At 38.5% G+C, this 13,365-nt stretch overlaps 1 protein-coding gene across 1 annotated transcript; it reads left to right on the forward strand.

Moving 5' to 3' along the window:
- The first annotated feature begins 6,579 nt into the window (after positions 1-6,579).
- On the forward strand, positions 6,580-12,631 carry LOC117550702. The gene is made up of 6 exons (XM_034223197.1): positions 6,580-6,698; positions 9,967-9,994; positions 10,088-10,285; positions 10,487-10,730; positions 11,087-12,274; positions 12,372-12,631. Exons 4-5 carry the CDS (start codon positions 10,620-10,622, stop codon positions 12,089-12,091), a joined length of 1,116 nt encoding a protein of 371 aa, XP_034079088.1. The 5' UTR covers positions 6,580-6,698; positions 9,967-9,994; positions 10,088-10,285; positions 10,487-10,619; the 3' UTR covers positions 12,092-12,274; positions 12,372-12,631.
- The last annotated feature ends 734 nt before the right edge of the window (positions 12,632-13,365 follow it).

A 13,365-nucleotide genomic window follows, 5' to 3' on the forward strand; every position in this document is an offset into this window, starting at 1 on the left:
AGTCTTGTTGTGATGAGAGGGATGGAGGTATTTAATAAAAACCTTGCTCGCTGGAGAATCAGTGGTGTAGTGGGCGTTGGACGCGGGGGTACGCCGTACCCCCACTTATTTGGAGCATGATCTTTTTTTCAATAGTCTAATAAATATAAAATCATTGCCAGTCTTATCAGTTGCAAGTGTGTATTTGTTATAATAATGACAAAAACAATACATTTCACAGTAATGGCCCATAATAAAAAATAAAAACGATTTCCTTCAAAAATGATGATTCGTCATCACGCTCGTGACCCCACAGCTGGCCGTGGGGGAAGAAGAAAAGGACCAGGACCAGGAACTTCATTTAAAAAGTGCAAAAACCAGGGACCTTCACCAGGAGAGAGTGGAATGGCGTCTTTGAGTCCTGGAGAAGAGGATATGGAAAGTGCATCTGAAGGAGAAGGAGGATGGAATGAAGTAAGGAAAAAGACTTCAAGAAAGAAGATAGACATGTCAAGTGACAGTCTTAGTGAATCTGATTCACGGAATGGGTTGAAGAGAGTAAAGAAAAATAATGAGAATGAAGATTGGAAAGTGATTGTGGAGTTTGGTGAGCAAACCGCAGCTAAGCTACATCCAGTGGCCCTGACTAAAGCAATTCACAAAGAAATTGGATCGATAAAGCAAGCAAGATTCCTGAGCAAAGGACGGATGTTGATTGAATTGATGAATGCAAAACAACAGGAAAAGTTACTGAAAATGAAGACCCTGAATGAAGTTCGAATTAAATGCCATGTTCCTGGAGCAAATCGGAAAATACTTGGAGTTATCAGTGGAGTTCCCATAGAAATCGGCATAGAAGAGCTCAAGAAAGAAATTAAAGGGGGGAAAGTGTCTGTAGTTAAGCGTCTTCCTACTAGGTATCAGGGTAAGATAGTGGATAGTTTGTCTGTTCTTCTTCAGTTTGAAGAAACAATTCAACAGAAGATAATGATCGTTGCATGAGCTTTCCAGTAAGAGAATTCATCCCTAAACCTCTGCGGTGCTTTAAATGCCAAAGGTTTGGGCATGTGGCAGACAAGTGCAAAGCAACTAAGCCCAGGTGTCCAACATGTGCGGGGGAACATGAATATGGTAGTTGTGCTGCAGGTGCTAAGGTGAAATGTTGTAACTGTGGTGGGGAACATAGTGCTGCGTATCAGGGCTGCGAAGTGCAGAAAAAGGCCAAGGAGGTGCAGAGATTCAAAGTGCAAAATAAAGTCTCATATGCTGAAGCAACAGAAAAGGTTTCCCTAAACATAGCTAGGAAATCCCAAGTAGCAACAAGTATATTCTCTTCAAAAGATTTTCCCAAACTCACACAGGCAAAGGAAAGCTTCACAAAGTGTTCACATAAATGTGTGATAGGAGAGGATGCATTGATTGTTAATAAGTACAAATTTGTGGCCTTTATTGGGAAAGTGGTGAATGTTGCTTTGCAACAAACAAAAAAGAGGTCAAGACTGAAAACAATAGTGGAAGCAGCAGGTGAATTTTTGGGGATAAAGGATATAACCATTGAAATGATGCATGATATGCTAGCCCCCAATAATGATGATTCACAGATTAGTGAGTAGATGAATGGTTTTTCTCATTCTGCAGTGGAATGCTAGAAGCCTTATTGCAAATGGACAAGAATTCAAGACTTATATATATCAGTTAAAAGAAAAACCAGATGTTATTTGTATTCAAGAAACATGGCTGAAGACTCATTTGGACTTCATAATTGGGGGATATACTGCTATAAAACAAGATAGAAATGATGGCCAGGGAGGGGGATGTGCAATCTTTATCAGAGAAGTAATGTCTTATAGTAGGCTAACATTTAAGAACAGTCATGATTTAGAAATAGTGGGTGTAGAAGTTTGGATTAATAAAAGGAAAATTAGTGTCCTGAATTTTTATAATCCATGTAATAAACTCAAAATAGAGGAATTAGACAGTCTTTGCCAAGGAAATGAAATAATATGGTGTGGTGATTTTAATGCACATAATACAATGTGGGGAGGGAGATCAACAGATTACAACGGACAGGTGGTGGAGGACTTAATGGAGGCAAAGGAATTTGTTTGTTTAAATAATGGGCAAGGTACAAGACTCAATTTTAGAGATGGAACAGAGTCTGCGATCGACCTAACTCTTGTAACAAGTGAATTAGCTTCGGGTAGCAGTTGGGAAGTATTGGCAAATAACAGTATTGGGAGTGATCATCTTCCGATTATAATCAAGTTTGATATTAGTAATGTGGTTGAGCTAGATGGTATCATGAGATGGACCTTTTCTAAAGCAAATTGGGAGATGTTTGCTAAATTGTGTGATAAAGAATTTGATCAGATTGATATGGCAGGAAGTATTGATGAAATAAATGAACAATTTACTTCAAATATAATTAAAAGCGCTAATCAAACTATTGGGAATAAAACTGGTAAACTTAGTAAATGTGTTAAGATGGTACCGTGGTGGAACAAAGAATGTAATGATGCAATTCGAAACAAAATCAGGCTGTTTGGAAAGCTAAGAAAGACACATTCATTACACAATTTATTAGAATATAAAAAGGCACAGGCTCAGGTAAGGAACATTGTTAAAAGAGCAAAAAGGGAGTGTTGGAGAGGATTCTGTTCAAGTATTGGGAGAACTACACCATTAGATAAAGTATGGGGAATGGTTAAGAAGATGAGGGGAATAAGACAGCAGAGTAACCTGCCAGTGTTAGAGAATGGAGGGGAAATTGCCACCGGTGCTATGGAGAAGGCAGAAATTCTAGCTAAGAATTTTGTCAAAGTTCATTCTTCGGAAAATTTGACAGAAGAAGGTAAGATCAGGAGGCAGGAAGTGTTAGATGAACATCCTAATGTATATGAAGATAGACATTCGTCGCAGAGTGTTGTAAATATACCTTTTTCTATTCAAGAGGTGAGAAGAGAATTAAGTAAGTGTAAAATGACTGCTCCTGGGAAAGATAATGTATGCTATATAATGTTGACCAAATTAAGTGATTTTGCATTAGAAAAGCTGCTGGAGATGTACAATAAGATTTGGGAGAAAGGGAAGCTGCCAATAATATGGAAAGAGTCTGTCATTATTCCTATTAGAAAACCTGGGAAAGATCCAACCAGTCCAGGCAGTTATAGACCTATAGCTCTGACATCGCACTTGTGTAAAGTTATGGAAAGAATGATAACAGAAAGGCTGACATACTACATTGAGAAAAATGAACTAATGACTCCTTATCAGAGTGGGTTTAGAAGAGGGCGGAGTACTTTAGATCCATTGCTGTGCCTGGAGTCTGAAGTCAGGAAAGCACAAGCGAATAAGGAGTGTGTTGTAGCTGTATTCTTTGATGTGGAAAAAGCTTACGATATGATGTGGAAGGAAGGATTATTAATAAAACTGGACATTATGGGTCTGGGAGGTAATGTATATAATTGGATTATGGATTTTTTGTTTGGCCGTGCCATCAGAGTCCGAGTTGGCAATTCATATTCTCGAAGGCATGACGTTGAAAATGGAACCCCGCAGGGGAGTGTAATTAGTCCTCTTTTGTTTTCTATCATGATAAATGATATATACACACAAGTAGGATCTGATATTGGTAAGTCACTTTTTGCAGATGATGGAGCTATTTGGAAAAGGGGCAGAAATGTAAAATATATTGTAGCTAAGATTCAGGAAGCCATTACGGAAATTGAAAGCTGGTCTCTGACATGGGGGTTTAGATTGTCGGTGGAAAAAACTGAAACTTTATTTTTTACGAGGAAAAGGATAAGTGAGGAGGTTAGGTTAAAACTTTATGGACAAGATCTAAAGAAAGTGAAGACATTTACATTTCTGGGAATATGGTTGGACGAGAGAGTCACATGGAGTACGCACATTGATAAAGTAGTGGATAAATGTAAAAGGGTTTTAAATGTTATGAGGTGCTTGGCAGGCACTAAGTGGGGGGCTGATAAAGCTGCTTTGAGGAACGTATACACAGCCTTAATAAGATCAGCCATAGAATACGGACTAATAGTGTATGGTTCAGCTGCATATTCTTCTCTTCAGAAATTAGATAGAGTCCAGGCACAAGCACTAAGGATATGCTGTGGGGCAGTCAGATCTACACCAGTGTCTGCACTTCAGGTAGAGGTCGGAGAAATACCAATTTCTTTGAGGAGAAAACAGTTAATTGTTCATTACTGGGCAAATCTTCAGGGCCATAAAGATACTCACCCTACCAAACAAACTGTACAAACAAGTTGGGAAAGTAACAAAATAAAAAAAGAAAGTTTTTGTGTTTGTGTTTCGGAAATATGTAAGGAATTCAAAGTTAAAGAATGGAGTATTAGTCCGACGGTGGTGTTATCAGCTGTTCCACCATGGTTGCTACCTCAACCTATAGTAGATTTATCACTATTGAAACGGTTACATTCAATGAAAAACAAAATCAATGTACAGGCTTATGTGAACACTGTTCTACATGAACAATATGGGCAGTTTATACAAATATTTACTGATGGATCTAAAGATCCAGAAAATGGTCTAACTAGTTGTGCATTTTATGTTCCTGAATTAAAAGTAAAAGTGGGAAAGCGTACGAGTGATCACATTGCAGTATATACAGTAGAGATGATGGCTATCTCACTAGCACTTCAGTGGGTAGAGGAAATACAGCCAATGCGAGTGGTCATTTGCTCTGACTCCAGTGCAGCTCTGGAGAGCATAAACAACTTCTCTTCAGAATGTCGTCAGGAGATTTTACATGAAATTTTACACATCATGTTTAGGTTAGTTCATCTGGGAATTGTTGTTCAATTTGTGTGGGTTCCAGCGCATGTGGGTATTAGAGGGAATGAAGTAGTGGATCAACTGGCAAAATGTGGTTTGAAAGCAAACCAGATTGATATAATTGTACCCATCAGTCGATCAGAAGTCAAATCTGTTACAAAAGTGGTTATCAAGCAACAATGGCAAAAACTATGGGACAGTAACATCAAAGGAAGACATTTATACCAGATACAAAGGGAAGTAGGAACAGGAAGCACTTGGGGGAGTAGTAGAAGAGAACAGAGCATTAACAGCAGGATAAAATTGGGACACTCTGGATTAAACTCATCACTGCATCTGATTGGGAAACATCCAAATGGCAATTGTGATGGTTGCCAACAACCAGAGACAATACAGCATGTATTTTTTAGCTGCCCGGAATATACAAGGCAAAGACTCATTCTGAAAACTGCACTGGAACAACTCAACATCAAGGACATGGATTTCAAATCAATATATGAAAGTAAATCAAGAAATGAAGCAAACAAGCTGATCTTCAAATTCCTCAAAAGGTTTGAGGACAAGGATTTAATATGAACATTTAATAACTCAACAGTAGGTGGCGATATATGCTCCAAGTGGAAGCGATTCACCATTAAAGAGAAGAAGAAGAAGAAGAAGCTGGCCGTGGGTGTCCAGCTCACCGCCCGCCGATTTTGCGGCAGCTCTTTCCCTCAAGAACGCTAACGAAAAAGCTCTATAATGGAAGGAAAACGTTTTTTACTTGACTTATTTTCTAAAAAGAATATCATTCACAAGAAGAAAGAGGCTAGCAGCACCGAAGCTACAAGTGAAGCTGCTACTAGTACTACATCATCAGAAGAGCCGCCTAAAGACGTGAATAATGCTAGCTAACGTGCACGTTAGCTGCGCTAGCAACGTTCCCCTGGCTATCTCAAGTTCACCTTTCCCAGAGGTATGGACGGAGGACACGTGGCAGAGGAAACAAGAGGCTACCCGTGGATAGACTGCAAAGCTGGGCTGCTGTTCATCCATTTCGGATTTATCAGTCTTCAAAACGCAAGGTGGTGTGGTGTTGTGTGATGTGGTGTGGTGTGTGTGTGGTGTGGGTGTAGTGTGTGTGTGTGTGTGTGTGTGTGTGTGTGTGTGTGTGTGTGTGTGTGTGTGTGTGTGTGTGTGTGTGTGTTGTGTGTGTGTGTGTGTGTGTGTGTGTGTGTGTGTGTGTGTGTGTGTGTGTGTGTGTGTGTGTGTGTGTGTGTGTGTGTGTGTGTGTGAAGCAGCGCTGTCTGCTTATTTGCAATGTAGGCTAGGCCTAATCAGAATAATTTCAAGTCCAGATTCAATGTTTGCATTAGTAGGCTATGTTTTTCGTATTTAATAAGTTAATTTCAGGACAACTTTGGGAATTTTGTTTGTTTGTTATGAGTTTTAAATAGATTTTGAAAGTGGAGATAGAGAGAAGCAGCGCTGTCTGCTTAGTTGTAGCTTATGCAATTTAGGCCTATACATTGTTGTAACTTATGTGCCAGTGTGCCCATGGTTTTGAGTCTATGTGTGTGTTGAGCGCAGCGCCGTCTGCTTTTTGAAGTACAGTAACTAAAGTAGGACTAAGCATACCGGTAGTTTCTGTGGACCTGCATGTCTGCCCGTTTTGTGAGTGCACTGTGCGCGTGCGCACTTGTGTGGCATTGTTTGGGATGACCCAGAGCCCTAGAGAGATAATAATAATAATAATAATAATAATAATAATAATAATTCTCTCTCTAGGGCTCTGGGATGACCTAATTAAAATAGCGTCCCCCCAGTAAAAAAATCCCCACTACACCACTGTGGAGAATAGATAAAGAAGTCCTGTCACAAGTTAATCGGAGAGGATCACAGCTGGCCACGGATCTCGATGCTGCATTCGGGCTGTGAGTAAATAACTTGTGTCTTACTTTTAGGCTGTCTGGAGGTATGGACAGCTATCAAAGCTACTAAACATCACATTAACAACGATGTACAAATGAAAGTCGGAGACAAATACATATTTGAAATGATTTATTCACGTTTGCAATGTTTTGAACAGACATCCCCAGTCACCTCATTGTCATTTTGTAGTCCTCGCTGTCCGCGTCCGGATATCGGCATCGCAACCACAACCTCACACACTGGTACTGAATGTGCATCAAAGTGTTCCTATGGAGCCAAATATACCAAAAGATAAATGTAAACAACAAAAGAAGCGATCGAAAGGTGTATTTCCTGGTTATTCGACAATGGCTCCTCAAAGTACACGCCCCATTACTACCCTTAACGTAACGTAACGAGTTCCCCGGTGTAACCCGTTAAACGGTAACACCTGCACTGTACAATCGCTGAAGGACTGGGCTGTCACTCAAAAACTGCGTAGCCAATGGGGACGCACCCCTGAAAGTCCCGCCCACCTGGGAGGTTTGTGTCAGAATCTCAAACAAAAAATGAGGGAGCGCAAACGAGAAAGCTGCAGCGAGAGCAAAAGTCTGATCATTGAGAAAGAAGAAACAACAACTACAAACAAAACCCTATGTTAAAACAAAGAAAAAATACTTATAGTTTACATGATTACACAAATTATTTGTTTGCAACTTATAGTTTATTTTTGAAATTAATTTTATTTTTGCTTGACTCAGTTTTTTTTCTTTTAAACTCATAGTTTTGCTTTATTCTGAAAAAGTGTTGCTTTATCTTTATGATACAAAACTAATCCCATACGGTGGGTAATGTTTTCAAGAAACATTGAACAGTGCTGCCACATAACTGCGGTCAAGCCAGCCGTCTTTCACTTTTGCGTGGTCAAACCAGCCGCCCCTGTATTTCGAGTGCGTGATTAGTTACAGGTTTACGGTAATGCAATAAAACAACCCTGGGAAGCTGGACGTTTCGTATGTGCAGGAACACTTCCGGTGAGGATTTCAAAGTAAAGGATGGCATGTGGTTCATTTATATTATTTGCGATTGAGGAACAGGGTAATTTATGAGAATAATGTTAGGACTTATTGCTTCATAAACTTGTTGCACAAATACTATGAATTACTTTTACTGTGTACTTTTTGAGAATGGCAAAATTCCCTCCAGAGAACAAGAAGGAGCATTTTCGTCAACTTTAATGTGGTCTAAAAAACATTTCTTCCATAAGTAGTTTATGAAACTGTCATGTTTGTACTTAGTACTTCTAGGACTACTTGTAAAAATAATATGAACTACTTTTACTTTGTACTTTTTGAATAATTTGAGTTTCAAAGTCCTCTCCAGAGAACAAGAATGAGCATTTGTGACAACTTTAATGTGGGATAAAACACATTTCTTCCATAAGTAGTTTATGAAACTGTCATGTTTGTACTTAGTACTTCTAGGACTACTTGTAAAAATAATATGAACTACTTTTACTTTGTACTTTTTGAATAATTTGAGTTTCAAAGTCCTCTCCAGAGAACAAGAATGAGCATTTGTGTCAACTTTAATGTGGGATAAAACACATTTCTTCCATAAGTAGTTTATGAAACTGCCATGTTTGTACTTAATACTTCTAGGACTACTTGTAAAAATAATATGAACTACTTTTACTTTGTACTTTTTGAATAATTTGAGTTTCAAAGTCCTCTCCAGAGAACAAGAATGAGCCTTTGTGTCAACTTTAATGTGGGATAAAACACATTTCTTCCATAAGTAGTTTATGAAACTGCCATGTTTGTACTTAATACTTCTAGGACTACTTGCAAAAATAATATGAACTACTTTTACTGTGTACTTTTTCAGTAATTTGAGTTTCAAAGTCCTCTCCAGAGAACAAGAATGAGCATTTGTGTCAACTTTAATGTGGGATAAAACACATTTTCCTGACGGACGCCAAAAAAGCCCGAGATTATGGAATTAAACCAATAAATAAAAGCAAGGATAATTGTGTGTTATTGGTGAGTAAATAACAGTGTGTTATTTTGAAAAGAATAACAAATTAGAAGGAAAAAAAGATTTAAAAAATACAGATTTCAGTATCCTGAGGCTCTGAGCCCCATTTATTTTCCTCACAGACGGCAACAAAAGTCCGAAATTATACGATTTTAAAATAAAAGCAATAACTGTGGCTTGATATTGAGTAAGAACATGTTTTTATGAACCACACAGCTTCCGGTCTTCCTCGACCCGACCGGAGAAAAAGACGTGCTGCAGGCAGTAGAAATACATTGCTTTTAAAATCGTGCTGTGCAACACGAAAAAAAGGGGCAAATCGTGTTGGTGAACACGAATCAATAGATTAAAAATCGTGTTGGTGAACACGAAATGCCGTGAGACTGGGTTGGTCTGAGAGCTCATATGAGGCTGAAGGATCGGTTTATGTTGTATCTGTTAGAAGTTTAGGAATTAGGTGCTTCAATATGGGTGATAATACGGTCATGGAGCCAGTGGTGGAATGGGACTGGACTGGCAAGCTGTGTGTTCTGGAGAATCACAGAACGGCCGGTCGTCAGCGGGCCGTTGACGGCCGGCTCCGTACGCTGACGGCCCCGCCCCCCATTTTTTAAAACGGCATCATGTAAATCCGAGTACTGAAAATGGTTGCAGCCATTAATCAATATCATGTACAAAGATATCATGGTTGTATAATAAGACCCTATGGATGTATAATAAAAAAGTATTGTTAATATACATCCATGATATATATAGAATCATAGATACCGCGTTAGCGATTTGACGTTAATCTGCGTGTCCGCCATTGGAGAGCTCAACTTCTGTTATTGAAGAAATCCAGAGATGCAGACTTCTCTACAAAGTCGACTGCAACTCGCTTAATTATAAACCTATTTTCATGACATTTGGTTATAAACGTGAAAAACTGAACATGTTACTTGTTACTTATAGGAATTAAAATTCATTTACTGAATTATATTAAAAAAAATGTTTATACATATATTGTGTTTTAGTATTGTATTATATGATTGCATTGTATACTCTGTTGTTATTCAAAATATATAACATATATACAATACTACATAGGCCTACAATGTAGTGAGTCAAGTGTTTGAGGCCAATGTTCAGTGCAGTCATATGTAAACAGAAAATAATTGCGCTCGAGATCTTTATATCTTTTCTACAGTCTTCTTGATTTTTATACATCATGATATGTATCATTTTTGTAACTTTGAGTATTTTTTTTCTTTACAGATCGTTTACTTTTTCAACTTTTGGGAGGGTAAGTATTACTTCTTTTTGCACATGTATTGATAGCTTAGACACATCTTTAAATAAAACAAACAATTTACCGTTTTCCTCCTTGTTTGAATAGTCCAGAAAATTGGTAAAGAGTGCAACGGACATTCTGTCATGCATCCAGAGGCTGCAAGACAAGACAAAAGGGCCCCTGGCAGAAGAAAGCGCGTATCCAGAAGAGAGTTTCTGGGGAATTGTCTGCAAGGACTTAGGAATCACCAACGTCCCAAGTAATACGATTAGAATTAAAAATGCCTACCTTCAACATCAACAGGTAATCATAAAATATATTATTTTTTTTATGGTTATTCCATTATTTTGAATTTTGTTTGCTTTCGTAATATTTTTTAATCTCTTTAAAAATGTATGAAATGTACTGTGATTATAATTGAAGAAAATATTCAATGCTCATACTATGATATCAGCATTATCTATTACTCTTAACCTGTTTTGCTTATGGGGTGTGGGAATACAGGGCAGTGTGCAAGCGGAAGTCGACAAACCAGACACGTCGACTGTGGTGCCACAAGATGGAACTGAGTTGGACTCAGCCAGCTGTGGACCCAATCCTGAAGACATGCCAGATGTGAGCCCTGAAAAGTCCCAAAATGACAGACTCAGCAAGCTGTGAGCCCCTGCTGGAAGTCCGCCAAGACACAGATAACAGTCTTTCATCACCAAATGACAATGAATCATCATCTGTGGATGACAGCCAAGAGGTAAACTTAGATTATTTTAAAAAAGCTTTGGAAGTACGTCAGTTTAAGTGGGTTAGAATTAATTGATAAAAAGTTAAATAGCTATTAATTTTTACATCTAAATGTTAGATTCCCAGCTTTCAAATGTGTTAAACATTTATATTTTTTAACAACAACTATTTTGGGAGTATTGTGAATGACATTTGCTATTTCTGAGGGATGTCCTTTTACAGAAAAAAAACATCTTCTTATCCTTACATTGTATGATGAAATTTGCAATATGCAGTTCAAGTTTGGATTTGGCAATTGGATATACTTGAATGCATATTCATGCATACCAGCTTCTAATCTACCTTTCTTACAACTTGCGTTTGCAGAATACCAGCAGTGGCTGCAGTAGTAGCAGTACCACATCATCTACAAAGGACGAAGAGAAGCAGAAATACTTCACCCACAAATTGCCTGAGCAACCCTGTTTTTTTTTCATTCCACACAAGGAATGGAGAAAACTCAGAAAGACCCAACAAAAACGGCAGTTCAAAAGTTTGCATTGGACAAATGTGATTGCAAAAGGTATCCGAAGTGTCCATCCACACTGTAGTTTTGGTTTCAAGAGGCACAGTGTGAAAATGATAGGCTCTATGACAAAAAAGCCACTGTTTACCTGCACTGGGTACTGCCGTTTTGATGACTGTCAGGTTAAAGTAAATGTGAAAGTGGAAAGTGAGTCGTCCCTCAAGGCTGTTGTCTGCTTCCAGGGGGGCATTGTACGGCACAGCCTTCAACAGCTGAGAAGGAGGCCAATTAGAGCTGAAGAAAGGCAGCTGATAGCAGACACTCTTAGCTCTAAACTCCCAAGAACTGTATATCTACAAAGCTTGAACAAGTTGGAGGAGACTGTTCTGCAATCTGGTTGCAGAGATGAGGTGCCGACAACTGGAGTCTTAAAGACTTTATCTTGGGGTGAAAGGGAAAAGCAGAGGAGGCACGAAAATGAGATGGTGAGTCTGCAACTTATGTCTGAGGATGTTCAAGACAAAGATGACCAGTGGATTCAGAAGGTAATTCTGCAGCCAAAAGGTGTCATGCTTTGGTCTAAGAGAACAATTAGGTTATTCCATGACAGATCGAAGGAGGACATTGTCTACCTAGATGCCACAGGTAGCATTGTTAAAAAGGCAAAAGGGGAGAGCACACCTTTTTACATCTACGAACTTGTGGTCAGAAATCCAATAAAAGGATGCTCCCCTGTCCCTGTTGCCACATATGTTACCTGTGAACACACCACAGCATCGATAACATACTTTCTTGGCTCTTTCATCACAGACTGTCAAACAACATGGGCCAAAAATTCGCAGAAGACCAGTTATGTTACTTTGTGATGGCTCTGTAGTTTTGATGCAGGCAATGGCTCATAATCTATGTGGCCTTAGTCTCAATGAACTACTATCACAATATTATCACATTGTGACGGGACAAGGAAAGGAGCATGCACTTGCACTTCCTATCCTACATAGATGCCTGAGCCATGTAATGAAAAACGCAAAGGACCTCTGCAAAAAACAGTGAGTGATGTCTTCAACTGAATATGATTTAGTTATATTTTAGTTTAGAGTATAGTGGCATTGTAATAATATTAATTCTGTAAATTCTTCCTCACAGTGCCGCGAAACACTATCGTCTGTGCATGCATGTCTTCGGGCTGATGACCCAGGCTACTACTCTAAAAGAACTTGATCAAGTAGTAGTTAGTGCCACCGTGCTGCTGGCAAGTCCATGCAGTGGGGAAAATGTTGAGAAACATTTTAAAGACCTTCAGACGCTTTTGACAGCAGTTGCCCAGCCAGTCATCGATGACTCAGGCATTGCTGAGGAAGACTTTGTGGTAGGTAATCCTTTGTAGAATTGTAAAATAAAATGGAATAATGGATTAGTTGTCAACTATGAAATTAATCGCCAACTATTTCAAAAATCTGTTTGAGTAATTTCTTACGAAAAAGTAAATATTGTCTAAAAGTAAATATTCTCTGATTCCAGCTTCTTAAATGTGAATATTTGATGCTATATTTACTCCTTTATGACAGTAAATTGAATATCTTTGAGTTGTGGACAAAACAAGACATTTGAGTACGTCATGTTGGACTTTGGGAAACACTGATTTTCTGAGATTTTATAGACCAAGCAACTAATCAAGAAAATTATCGACAGATTAATTGACAATGAAAATAATTGTTATTTGCAGCCCTAATGTGTATGTGTTTTTCTGGGTGCTTTGAGTATTTCCCTTTTGTGAGTTATGCCTAAATAGGTATAAGCTGTATGGACTTTTTTCCTTTGTAGAAATGTTCAGCAGATATTAATTTGTTGTAACTGCAGTCCATGCAAATACAAAATACACAATTACATGGACCAAAGAATTATAATATTGTAAGTAACATCTGGTTTAGTACTAAAAAATGCACCAAAATACAAAACAATTACATGAACGTGATTATGTGTCTTACAGAATGATTTGGGCCCAACACCGTTTGACTACCACTTTAAGGATGTCATCCAGCAGGCATCATTGGATAAAGTTGGAGAGCCAAATGAGTACTTTTGCCCAAACTTTATCCCCAAGCTGCTCAAGTACTTTCTGCCTCAGGCTGCTCTGTGG

The sequence above is a fragment of the Gymnodraco acuticeps genome, unplaced genomic scaffold, assembly GCF_902827175.1.
Source record: "Gymnodraco acuticeps unplaced genomic scaffold, fGymAcu1.1, whole genome shotgun sequence".
NCBI classification, from domain to species: domain Eukaryota; kingdom Metazoa; phylum Chordata; class Actinopteri; order Perciformes; family Bathydraconidae; genus Gymnodraco; species Gymnodraco acuticeps.

Excerpts from the sequence above, each read along its gene's own strand:
- LOC117550702 (XM_034223197.1), top strand. The coding sequence starts at position 10,620 with ATGACAGACTCAGCAAGCTGTGAGCCCCTGCTGGAAGTCCGCCAAGAC. Across the intron at positions 10,731-11,086 it reads CTGTGGATGACAGCCAAGAG|AATACCAGCAGTGGCTGCAG; the intron begins GTAAACTTAGAT and ends TTGCGTTTGCAG.